At 50.3% G+C, this 20,796-nt stretch overlaps 8 protein-coding genes across 8 annotated transcripts; 1 reads left to right on the top strand and 7 right to left on the bottom strand.

The window, feature by feature from the left end:
* Positions 1 to 206: 206 nt before the first annotated feature.
* On the bottom strand, positions 207 to 2,111 carry JCM6883_004218 (uncharacterized protein; the record flags this gene model as incomplete). The annotated part of the gene is made up of 5 exons (XM_076635173.1): positions 207 to 1,226; positions 1,294 to 1,365; positions 1,436 to 1,498; positions 1,928 to 1,981; positions 2,055 to 2,111. The coding sequence occupies 5 exons, from the start codon at positions 2,109 to 2,111 to the stop codon at positions 207 to 209; spliced, it is 1,266 nt and encodes a 421-aa protein (XP_076484841.1).
* Positions 2,112 to 2,483: 372 nt separating this feature from the next.
* Positions 2,484 to 3,375, bottom strand: JCM6883_004219 (uncharacterized protein; the record flags this gene model as incomplete). The annotated part of the gene is made up of 3 exons (XM_076635174.1): positions 2,484 to 2,833; positions 2,917 to 3,138; positions 3,210 to 3,375. The coding sequence occupies 3 exons, from the start codon at positions 3,373 to 3,375 to the stop codon at positions 2,484 to 2,486; spliced, it is 738 nt and encodes a 245-aa protein (XP_076484842.1).
* A 490-nt stretch (positions 3,376 to 3,865) lies between these two features.
* Positions 3,866 to 4,819, bottom strand: JCM6883_004220 (uncharacterized protein; the record flags this gene model as incomplete). Its single annotated transcript, XM_076635175.1, has 4 exons — positions 3,866 to 4,131; positions 4,226 to 4,492; positions 4,559 to 4,715; positions 4,778 to 4,819. 4 exons carry the CDS (start codon positions 4,817 to 4,819, stop codon positions 3,866 to 3,868), a joined length of 732 nt encoding a protein of 243 aa, XP_076484843.1.
* A 1,249-nt stretch (positions 4,820 to 6,068) lies between these two features.
* On the bottom strand, positions 6,069 to 6,765 carry JCM6883_004221 (uncharacterized protein; the record flags this gene model as incomplete). The annotated part of the gene is made up of 3 exons (XM_076635176.1): positions 6,069 to 6,403; positions 6,477 to 6,657; positions 6,721 to 6,765. The coding sequence occupies 3 exons, from the start codon at positions 6,763 to 6,765 to the stop codon at positions 6,069 to 6,071; spliced, it is 561 nt and encodes a 186-aa protein (XP_076484844.1).
* Positions 6,766 to 7,308: 543 nt separating this feature from the next.
* Positions 7,309 to 11,378, top strand: JCM6883_004222 (uncharacterized protein; the record flags this gene model as incomplete). The annotated part of the gene is made up of 17 exons (XM_076635177.1): positions 7,309 to 7,517; positions 7,581 to 7,703; positions 7,768 to 7,921; positions 7,994 to 8,077; positions 8,154 to 8,206; positions 8,290 to 8,410; positions 8,492 to 8,622; positions 8,985 to 9,066; positions 9,146 to 9,304; positions 9,423 to 10,045; positions 10,105 to 10,241; positions 10,305 to 10,527; positions 10,592 to 10,703; positions 10,774 to 10,815; positions 10,902 to 10,976; positions 11,062 to 11,289; positions 11,367 to 11,378. The coding sequence occupies 17 exons, from the start codon at positions 7,309 to 7,311 to the stop codon at positions 11,376 to 11,378; spliced, it is 2,568 nt and encodes an 855-aa protein (XP_076484845.1).
* A 775-nt stretch (positions 11,379 to 12,153) lies between these two features.
* On the bottom strand, positions 12,154 to 13,503 carry JCM6883_004223 (uncharacterized protein; the record flags this gene model as incomplete). The annotated part of the gene is made up of 5 exons (XM_076635178.1): positions 12,154 to 12,168; positions 12,250 to 12,434; positions 12,527 to 12,749; positions 12,831 to 13,358; positions 13,471 to 13,503. 5 exons carry the CDS (start codon positions 13,501 to 13,503, stop codon positions 12,154 to 12,156), a joined length of 984 nt encoding a protein of 327 aa, XP_076484846.1.
* Positions 13,504 to 14,383: 880 nt separating this feature from the next.
* BUD31 (U2 snRNP complex subunit BUD31) lies at positions 14,384 to 15,354 on the bottom strand (the record flags this gene model as incomplete). Its single annotated transcript, XM_076635179.1, has 7 exons — positions 14,384 to 14,412; positions 14,509 to 14,596; positions 14,664 to 14,730; positions 14,809 to 14,895; positions 14,968 to 15,046; positions 15,133 to 15,209; positions 15,335 to 15,354. The coding sequence occupies 7 exons, from the start codon at positions 15,352 to 15,354 to the stop codon at positions 14,384 to 14,386; spliced, it is 447 nt and encodes a 148-aa protein (XP_076484847.1).
* A 579-nt stretch (positions 15,355 to 15,933) lies between these two features.
* JCM6883_004225 (translin family protein) lies at positions 15,934 to 17,174 on the bottom strand (the record flags this gene model as incomplete). The annotated part of the gene is made up of 5 exons (XM_076635180.1): positions 15,934 to 16,070; positions 16,169 to 16,252; positions 16,334 to 16,718; positions 16,783 to 16,819; positions 16,882 to 17,174. 5 exons carry the CDS (start codon positions 17,172 to 17,174, stop codon positions 15,934 to 15,936), a joined length of 936 nt encoding a protein of 311 aa, XP_076484848.1.
* Between the last annotated feature and the right edge of the window lie 3,622 nt (positions 17,175 to 20,796).

Below are 20,796 nucleotides of genomic sequence, written 5' to 3' on the forward strand. Positions count from 1 at the left end.
GAAGAAATTTGGCGCTTGGTTGCGAGATTGGACCCGAGTATGTAGGAGATGTAACGGAGCGCGTCAGGGAACGGAGAAGCTCTACTGAATTTCCTTGAAAAAGGCGAGATTCGCAAGTGAGGAAGGGAAAGAACAAGCGCGAGTAGTGATTGCAACAACGATAAGAGAAGGAGAAGAGCTATCTACAGTACAAAGAGAGAAGGAAACTAGCGACGGAAGACGGCGACGTAAGGGTTTGGTGTTCGAGGTCGAAGCAGATTTCGAGCTTCTTCGAGTTCTTCCTCGTCGACATTGTGGTCTTGGGTATTCATCGTGGAGTCTTGAGTCTCATCGACGGGATCAGAGGCCGAAGCGGGGGCAGGAGCTGAAGGAGAAGGAGGGAGAGGAGTCGATCCGATCGAGTTTTCGTTTTCGTTTCGGGACTGTTCTGCGGGAATCGGCTCGTCTGATACTCCCGCGTTTGGTGACAGATCGATATTCATAGAGTCTGCGTCGGTGGAAGGTGAAGGTTGAGCGAGCGAATTGTGGGGCTCTGAAGGGACGAAGGAAGGGGAAGGAGGAGATTCTGTCGACGATTCGGCGACTCGAGTATCGACCTGGGAGTTCTCAGGTTCAGCTGCTGTCGGATCATCGATGGTGATAGGGTCGCCTTCTGAATGCGGAGTGGAAGAAGCGAGGTCGGCGTCGTTCGATTCGTTGAGCTCGTTTACTCCTCCTCCTTCGCCATCACCTGTTAGTGTTCCTCGCTCCTCTGGCTTCCCTTTCTTCACCTCCGATTCGGTATCCTTCTCCTCTTGTGACTCTGCGCTCGAGTCCCCCGTAACGTCCTCCTTCTTCGGCGTGAATTGATTCCCTTCAATTTCCCTCACCGCCCTCTCCACCAATCTAACCGTTTCCTCCAAAGCCCACACCCTCATTTTCCCCCGTCTCACTTCCCGACTCCTACATTCTGGACAATCCGGACCTGGATAAACCCCCTGTTGATTCGGGTTCAATTTCCACGCTTCGACGTGACGTGATTCCCAGTTTTGGAAACAGGGTTGACAGAACGAGTGACCGCAGAGGAGAGAGATCGCTTGAGAACGAGTGTAGGGCTCGTAGCAGACTGCGCAGGAGAGAGTGTCGCGGAGGGAGAGGAAGATCGAGGAGAGTTGAGTGTAGCGATGAAGGGCGTCGGTGGAGGAGAGAGGGTGAAGGAGTTGATCCTGTCGGAGGAGAGATAATTCCTGTGAACGAGGAGAGGCGTCGTAAATGACGGATTCGTTTCTCAGGGAGGAGATGGGAGAGACTCACGGTTTCGACGGAAAGAAGACGGTGATTTTCGAGCTCGAGATTCTCGATTCTTCGTTCGAGAGTGTCGAGGATCTATAAGATGTCGCGTGTGAGCTTAGAACGAATATCTCAGTAGCTTTCGCTGAGCGAGACGCGAGCTCACCCCTTCTTTCAGTTTCAAACTATCCTCCAGATCTCGTAATCGTTCGACAGCTTCGTTGCGCTCCTGTACGTTTCGCTTCGATCAATCAGCTTTGCGCCCTTCGGAGGATACAAGCAAAGAGACGAGCGGGAAGACGTACGGCGATTGCATTTCGTTGCGAAACTTTCAGGTTTTCATTCTCCTGAGAGTCAACAGCGCAAACTCGCGTCAGCTTCTTTCCCTCAATGTCTACAGTATTACTTGCTTGTCCCCTTTTAGTACATTGGCCGCCGTCAGAGTCCTCTCGATCCCGAAGCTACCTTCGGAGCAAAGCGAAGTCTTCTCCTCCGAGCTTTCTTCGCCCGGATCCGCACGGATACGATTGATCGAGCACCGTATCTACGGCTCTGTCGGTTCACTGGCTCCTAAGTCCATCCCTCCTCCTCCGACACAGCCTCCCTCTCTCAACTTCTTCCCTCTCTCCCTCCGAACCCCCAGACAACTCAAGCTTACCTCTCTGACCTTTACGAGTTCCTCCGTCAACTTCCTGAAGACTTCCTCCTTCTCCTGTACACGAAACTAGAAGATGTTTAGTCATCCGATCATGAAACTTCGGGAATCGGAGAAGCAACTGGCTTACGCTATCGACGGAGGCGGCAGCTGGGTCGGGAGTGGAGAAAATATCGGTGAAGCCCATGTCGGCGGCGAAGGAAGAAGTGAAGGAAGAGGGGAAGGGGAAGGAGGAAAGCTTCGGCATTTCGCAAAATTGTTCTATCGAGTTTCCATGGAAACATTTCACCTTGTCACTCCGTTCGATTCAGATAGCCCACAGTCGAGTACAAATCATACTCGAACACCCCTGGAAAGCCGAGTTGGAGAAGTTACAATCCCTCCGTTAGGCGAGAAACGAAGATTTCTCGCAACGAAGCATTGTTCGCCCTCTTTCTGTGTCGAATCGTTGCGTATCTGTTCGGTACTGACTATTTACGCTTGATTACAACGACATATGTACATCTCGATCCCGAATCGCTCTTGAAAGCGGGATCTTTTCCTTTTCTTTTGCTTCTTTTCACCTCCTCATTGGACCCGTGAAAGGATTCATCGGATCCCTCTTCTTTGGTACAAACTCCTCTGGCGTCGTCGACGATCCTCGCCCTCTCTTCCTGCCTCCTCCCTCATGAGCTTGTAGCGGAGATAAGGTCGGCATTCGAGGATGATGATTGAGCTTGAAAACGAAATCGTAGTTCACTTGATGGAGAGTGGGTACAGTATCTTCGGAATCGGAGGAGGAGGAAGAAGAGCAGTCGATGTATTCGTGTAGACCGTAGTATTCGACTTGGAGAGGGGGAGAATCGGCGGGATGTTGAAGCCAGGTTTTGGGATGAACTTGAGTAAGGGTTAAGGAATGTCCGTTGAGTGCTGCGAATCTCCTCGATAAAGTTCATCAGTTCTCTTTACGTTTGAGACTGATGAATAGCGAAAGAGAGACTCGCCTACGGTACTAGTGAATCCACAACCTTCGAAAACCATCATTCCCTCCGTTTTTTCATACTCTTTCACTCCTTTTACTAACCACCCGTACCCCGGCCCCGCAATCATATCCAACTGAAATGGGAACTTCCCGACTCTTCCGTACAAGCCTTTTGGTCGAACGTACCATTGAGAACGAGATGGAGATCCCGCTCCGAAAGTTTTCACGGCGGGAGCTAAAACTCTCCAAGGACCTGAAGTACTCTCTCCCCTCTCGACTTGATCAGCTCGAATACAAGATGATGAAGAGGACAAGGGGACTCACTTTCGGTACCGTTTGAACGCATAACTCGTTGAAGAACCGTTAAATCTTCAACTCGAATTCGGTATTCACTCAAATCGTAAATCGATGATAAAGGACTAGGGTAAGGATCCGTATCCGTTCTCATACAGATTTGTCGAATGTTCTTCTCCAATAAACGAGCGAGCATCTTCAAGTGCGGCTGTTTCCCAAGGTCGAAAGATGTTCAGTCGGGGAGAATGAGGAACGAGTGGAAGGAAGACACTCACGGGCTCTGAAGAGGGTAGGAAGCTTGAGTGATCGATCCCTACCATCCTCACACTCCTGCGACTCCTAACCAAAGAGGTAAACAACAGGAAGAGGGAGAAAACAGGTAAGCGATCTTTGCTTAACCCCGCCTTTTTCGGCACCGGGCTCGGCTCTTCGCCGTCGTCCTCTTCTTTGAGTACACGTGATTCCTGCGGTCGTGGAAGATGACGTGCGCGCGAGGAAAAGGAGAGGATTAGTTTCTGAACGAAAGAGAATTCTCGAGATTGAACATCACTCGTTGCACATCGCTCTGTGAAGAAGAAGAGACGTCCAGTCAGCTCTTCGCTGCAGCAGGAACTGCAATGACCGAAAGCGCGCTAGAAACGACGACTGAGTTTTTGAAAACGAAAGTCAGCAACGTTTCACCACATCTATCCCCTCCTACTGAACGGTTTCGCCCTGATTCCACCCCTCGTCCCTACCACAAACCACTCTATGATCGGTTTCGGCATTCTCGCTCGAGAAACGTGTCCAACCTTGAAAACAATCTCCAGATTACTCTCGTGCTCTGATCCAGTCGCGTCTCTGAGTGATAAGTAACCCGTATAGGTGACTTCTTGAGGTGGTATTGAAGGCGGAGCAGAGAGCCAGGTCAAAGGGCTTGATTGAGTGAGAGTGAGGAAGTAACCTTGATGCTCTATTCGCAATAAAAACGATCTTCCTCATCAGTCACGAGCGAGACCGGGAGAGAGAAAAGGATAGAGACAGCGCATCGACCGACAGCGTATAACCTCGTCTCCTAAAGCTCTTCATTCCCGCCAATTCGACCAATCCCAATCCTTTCCCTTTCCCTTGTCTCGACTCCGATTCCAACCTTTCCAAAGTCAGGTATTTTCCATATCCCGGTCCAGCGATCAAATCCATTTCGTATTGAGTTTCGTCATCGACTTGGATTCCTGCTGGTCGGAAGAACCATCCTCCCTGACGCCCTCGTAAGGAACATCCACCGAAAGTTTTGACGGAGGGAACGATGATACGCCATGCCGATTCGGGGTCATCTACTCCGTCACGCAAGCATCCGTTAGCTTTCAGCCCAGCCGGAGAGGGGGAATGGGAGGACGTACGAGAGGAACCAGGGAGTGGATAATCGAGATCTTCGGGAGAGAGATGGTAAGGTAGCGAATAAATCTTCCGATCCGGATCATCTCGGTAAGAATCGGTCAAGGTACAGGCTTTAGTGACCCATTCTTGAAGGATTGGAGCAAGGATTGAAGGGTTTGGCTGCGCAGAAGCTAGAGAATCAGCGAACGAACGAGAGGAGAGAAAGAAAGACAGGGACTTACGGGCTCGCGAATGGTTCCGTTAGTAGTGCGATCATGTACCATCACCGGCTAGGCCTCGGTGATCTGCCTCACGGCCTCGAGAGACAGAGAAAAAGAAAGAGCGCGAACTGAGCGAGCGAAGGAGGAAAAGCCTCGAGCCAACGTTCCACCGGACGAAGTGGGGCAACAAGGGACTCGTGCGCGTATAGCATGTGGACACCGCGGAGAGCGCACGGAGCAAGTCGTCGAGAGAGGGAGAGGAGGATCAATCATGTCAAAAGGAGGTCTTCTGGCTCCCAAGCCCACGGTCTTGCCCTCCCAGCCTTACAAAGGCTAATTTGGAGTTCTTTGGCGAACAGGCGGTATCCGAAGTAGCGATTTGGAGTCGAAGTGAAACGTTGAAGATCAAGCGACTTTCGACGATTCTTTGGACTCCTACCTATCACTCGACCCTCCGGAGACCGCTCTACGAGCTACCAGACGCTCTCAACCACCTCCGCGACTCCCTGCTTATAACGCTGCGATCTTTCGACTCTTAACCCGCTTCATCTCCCGTCATCTCCCTCCGCTGATTCCCCCTCTTTAACACCATCGAGAACTCCAACGACACGACACAGGAACGGAGGAGAATGTAGCTCAGCTCGGAGAACGGTACGGGAGTATGGAGGAAGGGAAGGGGACACCTGTGATCCGCTCGCGAATGATTTCGGATCTCTGGAGCGTTCTGATGGGCTGTCGGATAGGAGGGAAGATGCTCAGAGGAGACGTAACGCTCGTTGTAAGAGATGGGAAGGGGAGGGGGGGTTTGTGAACGAGGCGGACTGTCTGGAAGCAGAATCAGCGACGAAAATTCACTCTGCTAAAAGTGGGAATCGGACGATCCCGTCAGATTACTGCTTGGGTGCGTAGAAGAATTGGGTGTTGCAATGGTGGAGCTAATGAAGACTGAGATGATGAGTGTCTGTACCAGAACTGAGCTCGATTTTTTTTCCCTCCTTCTAACGCCTATGACCGAATGGATCCACCCCCTCCCTCCTCCCTCTCCCCCTCACCACAAACGCCTCATTCCCGTTTCCCATAGGGCTCGAGATCGGATTTGGAAGCCTCTCTCTCGATAAATGTCCAACCCTAAACACGATCTCGAGCTTCGTTCTGAAACTGAATCCGTCCAAGTCGGTTCTCGTTAAATGACCTGTATACACGATTTCTCTCGGTGGTTGATCCGAAGGAGAGACGAGCCAAAGAAATGGGTCTCGTTGAGTTAGCGTGAGGGAAGAACCGTCCAGATCTGATCGACGAGATTCCTTTTCCGTCAACTCGCGTTTCGAACAGTCGAGAAGAGTTCCGACTGACGAGTAGTAGCCATGAAACCCGCCTTTTTGAATTCTTCCATCCCTTCCAAATCCCTCTTCCCTTCCAAAATCGTCTCCAGGTCGCCTGCAACTTTCAACTCTTTTCCGTATCCAGGTCCAGCGATCAAATCGAAATTGTAGGGAGTTTCACTCGAGAGGATGAGTCCTTGAGGTCGGAAATACCATTGCCGAAACGATTGAGATTGAGACGGTTGATCGTGATCGTCGAGACAGGCTCCGAAAGTTTTCACAGAGGGAACAATGATTCGCCAGGTTGATTCGGGGTTCGAATTCTCTACCCTCTCGGTTCATCCACACACGCATAAGCTCGCTTGGGGAGAGAACGGAGAGACGGAGGGAGAACGTACGGGAAGGATCGAGACGAGAGAACTCGAGATCTCCAGGTCGAAGCGTATAAGGTAACGAAAAGATTTGATGACGTCGATCGAGCCCTTGCTGCTGCTCAGAGGAGGAGGAGGAGGAGGTCGAGAGACGACAAAACTCAGTGACCCAGTGTTGAAGGATCGGAGCGAGCGTCAAGGGATTTGGCTGAGACACGAGTCGAGAAGTTAGCGAAGAGGAACGAGAGGGATAGGAAAGGGAGGGACTTACTGCCTCGTAGAGATTCCCATGAGGGTCGTGATGATATACGTTCATTCTTGTTCGCAAGCCCGAAAGAGACGGAGAGCGAAGCAAGCGAAGAAAAAACGAACTGAACGAGACTTGAAGAAAAATCTGTGTAGCAGGGTTCTCCGAGGAGCGGACACGGACTAGCGGAGACCCGATTGTCGAATCGTCACGCTGGGCTACGCTGCGAAGCTCGGATCCAGAAGCGGGAGACTGGGGAAATATGACGATGAAGAGAAGAGGAGAGGAGCGTTCGCATGGGACTCCTGAGCGCGCGGTTCATAGGTCCTGTGGACGTGTAGTACTCTACGAGGTCGTACATGCTTTCGTGGTCGTGTTTGGCGTCAAAGTGAATGGTAGGGAGGGAAGAGTTTGACGAGATTCTTTTCGACTTGCAACCCTTCACTCGACCCTCAAGGACCGCCTTACCGACCTCCTATACATTCTCAAGCGTACTCTCGACTGTATACACGCCACGTGACGCGTCCTCCCGCGCTTGCAGCCTCGCAAGAACACCTCATCGCACACTCCTCCTTCTCTACCTCTCCTCGCTCCGCGCCCGCTCGAGCGGTCATGCCAGCCCCTCGGAAATCTGCCTTCTCCTCCCTAGCCTCTACGTCCACGCATGCCGAATTACCCGAAGCGTTGTTAACTTGGGTTCGATCACTTTCCTCGACTCGACAATACCTCTCCTCCTCCTCTCAGGACGACCATGAGCTCAAGGTGGACAGTTTGGAAGACTTGACGGATGGGGTTATACTCTCTCGAATCCTTCTAGATATGTACGTTCTCTCCTTGCCCTCAGTTGCTTCGAAGAAACTGAATTGCGAGAGAGTGTTACAAAGTGATCAAGAGTACTTTGGACCGTTGAAAGCGGGAATGGGGAACCGTAAAGCGTTGAGAGAGAATTGGGTCTTGAGGTTCAATGGGTTGAAGAGGTTGTATAAATTGTTGATTAGGTATTTCGAGTACGTTCCCTCTGGCTCCCTCTTCTCCGCGGTGGGAGGGCTGATGGGAAGAAAGTGAGAATAGGGATGTCTTGTCGAGCTCAACGACGGAATTACATACGCCCAACCTTCAGCTCGTTGCGAAAGGAGGAGAAACTCGAAATTCAGAAACGGAAGAAAGTTCTTCTTTGGATGAAGTTTGTAAACTCATTGGATTGGTACTAGCTTTGGCTGTTCAGGTACGCTTTCTCCTCTATCTCTACATCATGACCGCGCTCCTGGGCTGATGTAGCGGGGTGAGATCGCATCAGTCGGAACGGAAATTGGAATTTATTGAAACGATTCAAGGGTTGGAAGAATGGGTACAGAGGGAATTGATGTATTCTATTGAACAAGTGCGTTTCAATTCTACTTTCTCTGCCAATATCAAGGTTGCGCAGAGGCTGAGAGGTGGGGTCGGAATGGTTACAGGTGATGAGTAAAGTTCAACCGATTTCAGATCGAGATAAAACGATGGAAATCGAGTGAGTAACTTCCCACTCCCCTCCCCTCCCCTCCCCTCCCATCATTAACCGAGACTGATCGGAATGATCGCGAGGGTGAGTAGTGCCGATTCAGAATTCTATCAAATCCAACAAGAGAAATCTCGCTTAATGCACGATAAAGAGTCCCTCTCTCAACTCTATTCCTCTCTCCTCGAAGATTTCAACTCTCTCAAAGAAGAACACGTACGTCCCCTCTCTCTCCTCCTTTCCGTTCCGTCCTCCTCTTCGGAGTTTCGCTGAAGAGGTTTGCGAGGGATCGCGTAGGAAGAAGCACTCTCCTCTGTTGCAGCTGCTGAAGCAAGAGCATTAGAAGCGGAGAAGAGAGCGAAAGAGAAGGAGGAGAAGAAGAATGAACAAGGTTTGAAAGCGGAGATGTGTCGATTAAGGTCGGAACTGTGAGTTGCTCCCTTTTCTTCCTCTTCCTCTTTCTCGAGAAGGAGAATGGAGAAAGAGGGTGTAGCTCGCGCCAGAGTGGATCGGGTCAATCACTCGAGGTTGTGTAAAGGCGTTCGTAGCTGGATGTTGTGAGCTTGGCGGCGCCTGGGAGCACGACACCGAGAAGAAAACGAAGAAAAACTCGGTGTTCATTTCCTTCCGCGCTCGTCAAGCTCTCGACATCGATTCACGAACTTCTTTACGCAACATAGGACGAGTGATTGTCACGAGTCATTCTGGAGTGGGAAACTCAAACTCGTCTTTACGAAGAAGAAGAAAGATGAAATTAATCTCTCTTGTTTGTTGTGTTATGAAAATGTAGACAATCCACCTCTCATCTCCTTGACGAATCAGAACAATCCCTCTCTACCCAACTCGCGCTCTCCCAGACTCTTTCGCAAAAGGTACGTCTCTCTCCTCTCGTCTCCCTTCTGCCTTCTCCCTTCTCTTTCTCGCACTGATGAACAAGATGATGGAAACTAGGTCGATGAATTAACCCCCCTAGCCAACGAGTCCCGAAAGTTGAGGGACGAACTCGATGTCCTACGACATTCTAGTGAGAAATCAAAGAAATTGGAAAACGTTTTGGAGAAGTATAAGAAGAAGATTGAAGGGATTGAAGAACTTAAACGAGTGATCAAGGTCCGTTTCTCACCTTTCCCTTTGTCTCTCTCTCTCCCATTCCCTTTCCGAGACCGAGCGAGCAAAGAGAGTGAGAATGAGAATGAGAGCTGATGAATCTGGGAGAAATGGAAACTAGAATCTAGAGAATGAAAATTCCGAACTCCTAGACCGCACAACTTCACTCACCACCGAAAACTCCCAACTCGTCTCCCTAAAACCTCTCGTTGATTCACTCAAATCGAAACTCTCGACGAGCGAATCGAAATCCTCCAGTACGTTGAGGGAGAACGAGCGACTCAAGGGAGAATTGGAAGAGATGAAGGAGCGTCTCAGGGGGCTAGAGGAGGAGAGGGAGAGGGGAAGGGAAGGAACGGAGGCGGTGGAGGAGAGAATGAGGGAACTCGAGCTCGCCGACAAGAAAACGAAGCGAAGGAGTTCTTCGACCTCTTCGGATGAAGACGAAGGGGGAGTTGGAGGTGAACTAGATGCGGCCTTATCAGGAACAACTACGACTTCCCTCAAACTCCGGATCCGACAACTCGAACGAGAATTGAAAGCGCTTCAATCTCAATCCCAGTCTCAATCGAATCGAACGGGATTGGATTCGAATAGAGTGAAGGAATTGGAGGATGAAGTAGAGGAAACGAGGAGGTTGAAGGAGAGGTTTGTGGAGGAATTGAGCGGGGAGATGAGGGAGAAGAGGAAGATTGAGAGGAGGTTGGAAGAGGTTATGAGGGGGGAATCGGAGAGAGGGGATGGGTAAGGTTCTTGGTATCTTCCCTCGTGAGACGAGGGCTGATCGAGGTCTTCACGAACAGGCCTGAAGCGAATATTGCGCTCCGTCAACGCCTCAAGAAAACGACCGAAGATCTCGAATCAACTCGCAAGAGACTCGCCGAACTCGAGACCAAATTCGAATCGCAACAACGTGAACTCGTTCTCGCTCGCTCAGACCGTACGTCCCCCTCTCTTGTTCCTCCTCCTCCTACCAGTACTGATTCCCCTCTCGCATGTTCAGTCTCACTCGTCGATCAAGATAAACTTACTCAACTTGAATCCCTCCGCGCTTCCCTCTCTTCCGAAACTTCCTCCCTTTCGTCCGAACTATCTCGTCTCAAACAATCCCTCGCGATTGCGGAGACGAAGCTGAAGAGTCAGAGGGAAGAGATTGAGGGGTTGTTGAGAGAGAAGATTGAGTGGCAGGGAGAGGGGATCGAGAAGAGGGATAGGATGTTGGATGCGTGAGTTCACTTGAGCTTTCCTTCGACGTGTCTGATAGGAGACTGATGACTCGCTTGAGGATAGGAGAGGATCATCTGAGAAGGATCGATCGAAACTGGAGGGAATCGAGAAAGAGAATTCGGAATTACAAGCTCAAGTTGAGGATCTTCAGGGTAAATTGCAGAAGACAAAAGTGGTACGCTCTCACTCCTCACTCCCCACGTTCTCGACGCTGAGACTGATGAGAAGACTATCACGAAAACCAGTTCATCAGATCTCAAGATAAACTCCTCAAAGCTGAATTATCCGTTCGTTCTCCTCTTCCCCCTCTATCTCGTTCTCTTCCTCTTCCTTTACGAGTGCTAACTTGGTTCATGGCGAGTCGACGATTCAGGCTCAATACGAAGAAACGATACAACATCAATCCTCTCAAATTTCTCAACTAACCTCCGACTTGACTCGTCAAATCGTTCGTCCCTTTCTCCCCCTTTTCTCTCTTCCCTCCCTTCTCCTTCCCTCTCGTGAAGCTGACGATGTCCCGTGTGAGTGGATAGGATATGTCGAAAACTCTCGAAACGAATTATCAACGAGAACACTCGTTAATCCTTTCGGCATGGCACGATACCTCTATGCGACACCTACGACAACAAGTACTCCTAACCTCCACTCCCGGATCTGGAACAGGAGGAGGGACAGGAGGAGGGAGTGGAGCGGGTGAGAGGGAGTATCAACCACAGAGTTGGATCAAACAACAGAGAATGAGGAGTCAGGGGAAAGGATTGGTGAGTTGAAGCGGGAGGTTTCTTACCGTCTCGTTGAAGAATGTTGCTGAGAATGGTGGACACTCTCTCTTCCACAGCGACAAGCCTAGAACGTTGATCGAAACAAACTCGACAAGATTCTTTTTTTCTCCTGTTCTCTCATTCTGCATTTCGATACCCTTCCTTTCTTTCAGTATACCCTCAATCAATACCCGCCTTCGCTACTCTAGACGCACACACTATTCCCTCTGCATAATCATCATCGTCGCTTCCAATCCTTAACGTCCAACTCTTGCTCAAGTTAGTCGCAATCAATCCTCTTCTTTCGCATTGCTCTTTATACTCTCTCTCATCTCTCATCTCTCACCCCTCGCTTCGAGAGAGTGATGAGATCTAAGCTGAGTTCTATACATTACCTCAACTGCACAACGCACGAACGAAGAAAAAGGACAGAGGTAGAAGAAGAGAGACAGAATATGGATATTTGGAGCGAAAGCGAAATGAAATTCGAACGAACGAGTTCATCAAAGATTCAGACAGACAAAGATGAAAGAGCAAACTTGACTTATTGGCACAGAACAGGAAAACAACGACGAAAAGAAAAACGAAAAAACGTGTATATGAAAAACGACCTCGCGAACGATCGATCGAACGAAAGAGCCAAGGCAGAGATAGAGGGGAGGAGAGAGATTAATTGTCGGTTCTAGAGAGAGGGAGAGGGGATGCTAAGAAAGAGTTTTGGAGAGGGAGTAGGGGTATCCTCGGAGAATTGAACGAAGGAGGTGGTTGGGAGGTTTCCAGAAAAACGAAAAGGAAGGATTGATTCGATTCAGAATTCGATTGATAGATTGTCCGTGGTAGTAGCAGTGGTAATTCAGTCGTAGTTTAGTAAGCGACACCCTGTAAGACTCATCCCTGTTCATTAGTTTCTGCCTTCTCCCACTCGAAAACTGAACAAAAGAAAAAACGGTGAGAACTTACCTCCCAATCATCCTCAGTAACCATTACCCAAGCGGCATAAATCCCAGCAATACTAACCGTTTCCAACAACGTAGCGATCCAACTCGCATCGATCCTTGCGTCGGTACCCGTACAAATCTTGTAGGAAAGGGCGTAGTAGGCCGCTTGGGCTAGGATGAACGCGATAGCGGATCCTATTAACGTGACTACTCACATCGTTCCCACTTCTGCGTCAGCGATCGAACTCGTTCGTTTCGAGGAGAAGGGAGAGAGGAGAAAGGAGGAGAGGGAGACGTACAGAGAGGTTTCTTTTCCCTCAAAACTCTCACGACGACTCCCGCCTGAACTACGAAATAAATCCCCGCAGCAGCCGCTGGCCAAATGATCGTTAAAACGAACAACCAAACAGATCTCAAGGATTCAGGAGGAGAGGATTGGAAGAAATTCGTGATGGTTAAACCAGTGTCGGCTGCGATGTACCCTGAACCGACCGTTAGGATCGTTCCTATTCCGAACATAGGCTACACTCGTTCACACTCGAGGTCAGTTCAGCCAACAGAGAGAGGGAGGGAGAAGAGAAAGAAAAGGAAAGAAAGACGTACGATGAGGGAGAGTAAAGTCCCATCCTCAACCACTTGTAAACTCAAAAACGCGACCCAAACCAATACCCAAAACAACCCTACGAGTAATCCCACATGTACTGCCGTTATCCACGTCAGTGCCAATGATCCCGCTCTCAATAACGCTGAATTATCCGCCAATTGAGCACCTTGAACCAAGGCGTAGAGAAGGAATAAGACGGTGATTTCTAGACGACCTACTGCGGCGGTACGACGGAGTGCGGAGGCGGCGAGTCCTAAACCGACCAACACGGCGATTCCGCAGAGAATTAGATTCGCAATGTTTCCGAGTCGACCGGAAACGCCTCCTGTGAATCCGGCGCGAGGGATATAACACGCGGAATTTACTCCGACACCGTACGTTGTGAGGAGGGAAGAGAATTCGGGAGAAGAAGGGTCGGAGGGAAACCCGAGGATTGAAGAGGCGGGTGTTGGGAGATCTCGAGGGTTGTTGAGAAGTTGACGGAAGAAGAGATTACAGATGGGGAGGGAGGGAATGTTACGACACGCCTGGAGGGAACGAGTGAGAACGGGTTAGTGAGTGTGAGAGAAGAGATGAGAGGGCGCGTGTGTTGTGAATTTGCACGGGGACCCTCGAGAGACGGGAGATGGAGATACTCACGTAGTCGAAATTACCGAAATCAAATAATACCATTCTTTCTCTACTGACTGACTAGCTACTGAGTGATCGACAGAGAGATGAGAGGGAGATGTAAGAGTTGGTTGAATCGGATTTCTACTTTCAAGGGTCCCTAATCGAGCAAGTTCGAACAGCGTTCAGCTAACCCATCCACGATGTAATCTACCGAAGAACAACTCGAACTCACGATCGAAAGAGAGAGGGGGTTGATGAGATCGAAACGGGCAAGAATTCGTTTGCGAGTCTGTTTATTTATTGGAACGTCTACCGTTTCTGTACGGCTGTAGGCGATCGCTTGCTGTGAAAGTCGACTCTGTATATAGTCGAAGATCTAGCTGTACGGTTTGGTGTTTGAGCGAGAGTTGAAGTGAAGAGGGAGAGAGGAAGGAGAGAAGCAGGAACGCGGGGGGAAAGGGAAGGGAGAAATGCGATCGAGAGAAACCGTCCGTGAGTTATTGCTTCTGGGTTCGTTACTCTGTGCAGTGCTTACGCTGAGACGAAGTGATCGAGACAAGAGCGTGAGCGAAGTTACGTCCAAGAGACTCGAGAGAGGATTTCGACGTAATGAATTTCGATTGCAGCCGTTTTGGGAAAGCTACAGTATTCGTTTCGCTTGCAATACGTTCGGTCTCCTCAGCCTTACCCCAGGGGAGAGTATGCAAGCGGACCGCGGTAACGGACAACGCGCGAGGAGAAATCGAGCGAGCTGAGAAAAAGATCCCACAGTTTTCAAGTTTTCCGCAAAACTCGAACGCTCTCTGACTCTCACGTCGTCTCCGCCACTATCCGTATCTTCCTAGTCTCGAGCAACGACGACGCGATGCACCAGTCGGACGAAATCTGCTGGTGCTGATGATTTCATTGCTCACAAACCGATCTAAATTCTGTTTTGTTTTCAATCCGTCGAAGCACAACCTTTACAACCTATTCTCCCGCACCAAACACTCTCGTCAGTCACTTTCTCAGACCCACTCGCGGGAACATACTGGTAGTAGAGAGAGAGTAACGAGGGAGACTTACCGCAATGAGTACATTCAACAATCACATTCTCCTTCAATTGCGCTTTGGGCACTCGACAGATACATGTCGATCCCGCGTAGTTCATATCCTATTCACTCGGTCTCATCAGTACGAGTTACTCTGCGAGGGGGAAGGGAAAAGGAGGAAGGAGTTACCCGTGATTGGATACATCGAGCGCAACAGAGTTTCTCATATCCTTGTTTCTTCCATTTCGCGATCAAACTGTCCACTCACTCACCGTCAGTTCACTGCGACAGAGAACGTCAAGACAGAGACGAAGAAGGAGAGGGAGCGACGTACTTGGCGTCGGCATACTCTTGTTTCAATAACCAATCGTACAACTCTTTCGAAATCGCTTCTCGTTTATAATACATATCGTATATATACCTACACGTTCAGCACCCCGTATAAGCATTGGACTATCAAGTCCACTTATAACGAATGAGAGGGAGAGCGTACCGAGAACGAGTATGAGTTATTCTCATAATCGGCCAGAGGGATTCAGTTTTACGTTTCCCTTCGTGACTTTCAGCTTCAGCTGTCAAGACCTCCCATCAACACATCGTCAGTGACTGCTCAGGCAGAGAGAAGCAGGGAGAGATGTGCGACAGATGAGGGACTGACCATCTCGCATTTTTCGGTTGTATTCTTCGAGAATGTCTTCGATCTCTTCGAACCCTTCTGGTGGTGGTTTCGTGCGGCTATGCAGTCAGTCAAGCGAGGTTATGGACCGGGTGAGAGGTGGGAGAGAGATGGGAAACGGGGAGAAACAAGAGTCAGCTACGGGGGCGCAGGCAGCGTAGATGAGGCAGAGGAAAGAGCTCACTTGGTCTTGATCTTAGGCATCTTCTAAACTGAGTGAAAGGGGAGAGAGGGAGAGATGAATCGGGTTGTTTGATCAAACTTGCTAGCTCTTCGGACTGGACAAGAGCGCGGGCGACTATTGATCCTTGATCGAGAGGTGTGTAATAGCTGTGCGCGAGGTGAACGAGGGATCGGTATATCGCGAGATGAGGTGAAGGGGAGAGAGTTTCGTTTCGAGCTTCTCGCAGAGAGGGTTATCTTCGAGTGTTGGCTTTTTTCCTCAGCTGAACACGCAGACATGCTCAGAAGGAAACGCTTTGAGCTCCTGCACAACCGCGAGCCGTAAGACGAAGTAAAACGCAAGTTTCGCTTTCACGAGTTTCGAGGACTCCTCTTCGCAGATCCATCGCTTGCGGTGTTCTCGCCGGCCCTGAACTGCTCGGCGCGTCGAATTCCACACGTCAAGCTCAGGACCCGTGGAGTAGCCGGGTGTGCCCGCAATCTCGTTTCCGGGACCTCAAACAGTTCGTTTCTCCACCGAAACGCTAAAACTCTCGTTCTTTTCGCTTCCTCGACTGTCCCGTTTCGAATATCCATCTGATGACTTGCTCTGAGTTATCATCAAGCTACTACTCCTTCCCTCGCTTTTTCCAGCCCCGTTGTCGTCGTTGTTGTTCCGCCAACATCGCTCGTCGATCCCCGCCGCATCTTGGTCGCATCTTTGTATTCAGCTCCTCGGATCTTCAGGTTATACGAAGCTATTCACCCCGCACAGAAGATATCAGTCAGCTACCTCCTTTCAACGAGAGAGCAAAGTAGGAGTTAGGAGAGGAGAGAGAAGGGAGACTGTACGCACCATTTTCGATTTTCGCGAGTGATTGATCGAGGACGACAAGTTTCTTCGGTAACCATCTTGCGAAAGGAGCTAAGGGATCCATTTCTATCACACCATCATGACTTCCCATCAGCGACTGTTCCCTTATCCTCGCAAAATAGAGACAAGGAGAGACGTTAGACTCACCTCCTTTAATCTCTCTAACCATTCTCCCAATCTTTTCAATCTCCCCCATCCCTTCACCCTCTTCGCCTCCTCCTCCTCCTCTACTCGTTGGAGTGGGATTCAGGTTCTTCCCAACGGAAGCAATCGCCAGTCTCATGAGTTCTCCCGTCAAATCGGCTACTCCACCTAGATAATCTTCGGCCGTAACCAACACATACGGCTCCCTCTCCATTGTCCGCATTTCGGTATCTGTTGTCGGTGCTGTTGTTGATTCGGAGGTGGAGGTGGAGGGAATAGGATCAGAGGAAGGAGAGGGCGAGGGAGGAGGGAGAAGGGAAGCTTGACATTGAGCGAGAGTGGGGAGGGTACGATGTTCTAGGTAGTGATAGAATGTGTAACCTTCGAGCTGCACATCGTTCAGGGGTCAGTCTAGGAACAAGGGAGGGGGAAGAGAGCGGGAGAGAACGAACATATTCTTGTAAACCTGGTGAAATCGATCTCTCATACCTATTCTCTCCCATCTGATCAGTTCCCTCCTTCCTCAGCGAGTGAGTGGGTGTATAACTTACCTCCAGAAGTCCTCCCCTTTTACTTCCTTCTCGACTCTCGCGAACAATTCCCTCAATTTCTCCAATTTCCCCTCCACCTCCCCTTTCACTTCGTCCCATTTCCTCCCGCTCGAAACCCTATGCAAGGAGAAGATCATTTGTTTCGATAATGCCGTGATGTCTCGTGAAAGTTTGACGATTCGTTCGCGTTGGGATTGGGAGGTGTCGAGTTCGGAGCGGAAGGAAGCGAAGGAGGAGAGGAGGAGAGAGGATCGAGTCGCTGGAGGCGTTGCCGGGGCTGTAGGAGCTGACATGATACGAAGATGCGAGTTTGGGTGGAGGGGAGAAAGGAGAAAGAAGGGAAAGATGATGAGAATCGAAGAGAGCTTTCGACCATTCACCACGATCAGCTACGACTTGCTTGAGCAGCTGAGATCCCTTCGAATACAAGCTGGCGCTCCAGACTTCCGAACGACCCAACTAGCGCTTACTCCCGCTCCATTGCCGAATCGATCTCGATACTCGTTCAACCTGCCCTCTCTCGCAATCACTCCGGCTCGTACGCTGCTCTGATTGAGTCGATCGGCACTTAGTGATGCTACAGACGTGCTGGAGGGGCGGAAGACTCACAGGCTCTAAAAGGACCACTTTGTTGTCGTTCGATCCGCTCTCTTGCTTTGCTTACGCTCTCGTCCAGCTCGCTTCGCATGCAGACGTTGTAGCTCGACTGTAGACTCGTTGCTCCGCTCGCCCACTGATCTGAACATCGCAAGCGAATGACGACAGCTCGGGAGCTCTGCTTGCGAATTTTCATCTTCTCCCGCCAAATGGCAACAATTCTCCCTCTATCTCGTCATATTGAATCTCGCACCGCTTTGTCGAGAAAGTAAATGGTACGTTCTCTAAGTAAATGGTACGTTTTCTAACCGTGTCCGTCTCGAGCAGCACGCACTCCGGAGATTTCTAACCGCTCCTCGTTCGCTTTCCAGTGTTTCGGTCGCTCAGTTCGTCCCGGGAACAAAAGCAGGTCCTGCTGTCCATACCTCACGTCATCGTGAAGTAAACATCGCGCTTCGTCTACAACAAGAGAAGAAGGGAAGTCCGAATGGAGTGAGAGACGAACGATTCGATCCCTATTTTGCAAATCGCTCTCTCTCGCAAGAAAAGCGGACTTCTAGACGACTCGGTCTGTAAACAGAAGACGAGTGAAAGTTGCAGAAAAGTAAGGAACGGTACCAGGTAGTCCAAAGGAACAGGAGAAAGCAGGCGTGTAACAAAGCTTGTGCGGCAAAAAAAGATGCGTGATCCAAATCAACAACCCTTCGTTCGCCTCCTAATTTCCTCTCTCTTTCTCCTCTCGACATCTCTTTTGTCTTGCTACGAAACCGGGAGAGATTCAAGAATCGAATGCGTGTTTGTAAGGTCCCTCTTCGAAAACGACCTCGATCCTCTTCGCTTGACACCCATGTACGAGATCTTTCACGGCTCGCTGAACAAAGAGAGCACTCTCGCGCACATATACAAAGTTGCGTAACAGAGTTGCACAGAGGAAAGGAAAGTACAAAACGCTGAAAGAGACACGAAAGGAGAAAGTCGAAAGATGAAGAAATTCGGTAAAGATTCGTTACACACTCTTCAGTGCTCGTACTCCTACTGAATCCCCCTCTCTTTATTCCTGCGTTCCTTCTGCCTTCTCACGAATTCGGGCGAGATCCAGGGGTCGATTGCAAAATTGCGAGGAACTGGTTCGAAAACGACCTCAATCTTCTTCTCCAGACACACTTGCGCGAGTCTTTCGACCGAGTGACGTGTGCGTGACGGTAGTGAGTTTGAAGTCTGAAGCGACAGATCCAGGAAGATGGTTTTCAGAGAGGAGAGGGCGCTTGTCTCGACGCAAGAAGCGAAGTCGTCCAGAGAGGGACCAATGACATTATCCGACATGTGTGTTCCATAGATGAGTAAATTGACAAAGGGGAGTCGTTGTCTTTGAGACCACAGGTCTGAGAGGTGGGCGGCGTGCGAAATGATCAACGCTTTGTCAACATGACCGTGAAGGAAAGCGGCGGCGGGGTGTGCCCACGTGCTGTAGAGCGTGCAGAGTGTCTCGAGATCGGGGAATAGTCGATTGAATGCTGGTAGTCGGAGCACGTCACCGGGAAAGTGGAAGAAGGTGAAGTTTCGTAAGCTCGGCAGAGCGACAAGGTCTAGGAAAGAGGAGAGGAAGGCGTCGTCATTGGAGTACAGAGTAAGAGACTGAAGGTGCGGGAGCGTGAAGGTGCACGGGCTGTTCCAGTCGATGTAAGAGAGGTGAAGGCTCGTGAGACCTATCTCAGAAAAGTCGGATGGTAAATATTGCCATTTCAAACTCCAGAGAAGAGAGATGGTTCTTACTGCTGAAAGATTCCAAGTCTGTGCATGAAAGGGTCGTCTCGGGAACCTTATACATCGAGAGAGCGGTAACGGAAGAAAGCATCTCCTTCAAATCGTGATTTTCTGCTGACGAGGGTACGGGCGGACCGTAGGACAAAACCGCTTGCTTGACGAAGGGACCTCGCTCCTGTGTTGCTCCTCCTTTTGCTGATCCGGCGCGGAAGAGATCACGGCTTCGCTCCGATTCGATCCAAACGATTTCAAGGAGGAGAGGTTGGGCAATCGCTCTGAATTGTTTCGATACGAGGGAGAGGGAGCGAAGAGTATCTTGACGAGTCTGATACGTAGATGAGTGGAAGGAATGCGGGATAGTCGATTCGATGATTTCGCGAAGGAGTTCAGGCGGAAGATCCGAAAGCATTTCGTTCGTGGGGAAGGGAACTGGAGGAGGGGAAGAGTTGTGGGTCAGGGATCTGTTGATCAGGTAGAGATATTGACTGTATCAGTCGTTCCTTCTCGCTGATGAGGACAGCTCACAGAGAGTCGGCGAAAGGAACGGAGGGGACCGTGTGTCAACTCACGGACTGAGGGTTACGAGACTCCCTGGGAGTACTAATGATAATCCTTCCGAGCTATCGGAGCTTGCAACGAGGCCTCGAGAGTCGTTGAGATGGGATGAAGTCGCTTGTTTGATGAAGGAAAAGGAAAGGGTCGAAGAGCCGAGTGGTCAATGGCCTAACAGTCGCTGGATGACGAAGAGACTGCTGTCGGCCTGTCTGTGCTGCTTCTGAGGTCACGAGTGATTCGAGTGAGAGGTAGAGAGGAGAACGGAGAATCACAAGCTTGTCTGCAATCCATTCACTCGACTGTCGCCAATGCGCCTCTAGAACCGTCCCACGCCCTGAAGATGTGTCAGCTAGCTCTCAGGACACCATGGGGTCTCCGATATCTCCCGTCCGACAGGCATTCCCTCCATCTCGCAAGTCATTCCACCTCGTCTCTCGGCGCTCTCTCTCAGCACCATCGAAACGCTTGAGCTAGCTCTGTGAGTACTTCTGACCCGATACTCTAGAGATCAGGAAGTTGGAGATAATCTCACGGTTCGGGCGGTTGAGATTCTTCCGTTGCTCAGTCTCGCTAATTTCCGCTTCCGGGGCTGATTCTTTCCGACCCTGCAGACCAGTTCTCGACTATCACAATAGGCTCAGTTGTCGAAGCTATCACAACAGGCTCGGGCGGCGTCGTAAGCTCCAATCCGCTGACCGCGTTCCGACCTTTGGAACAGGATCGCGCTTCTTTCGCCCTCACACCGCTCTCTCCTCGCTCCTCCATCCTGCCTCTTTTTTGAAACTGCTCAGCATTCTATCGCCTTCGCTTTCCCTGCAACAGAGTCATGCACTTCCCTCACGAGTCCGCTCATCCTTGATTATCAACCTCGATACCCTTGCTGCTTAAAGAATCGGCGAGTCACAGCAAGGAGCGAGGTGAAGTCGGCCAGGCTCGTTCAGGTGTTCCTCTGAGCTTTCGTCCGTGATTGTGGTAGGGTCTCTGCAAGCGACGATCTGG

Source organism: Sporobolomyces salmoneus (assembly GCF_050403485.1).
Source record: "Sporobolomyces salmoneus JCM6883 DNA, S_salmoneus_JCM6883_v1_ctg86, whole genome shotgun sequence".
NCBI lineage: Eukaryota > Fungi > Basidiomycota > Microbotryomycetes > Sporidiobolales > Sporidiobolaceae > Sporobolomyces > Sporobolomyces salmoneus.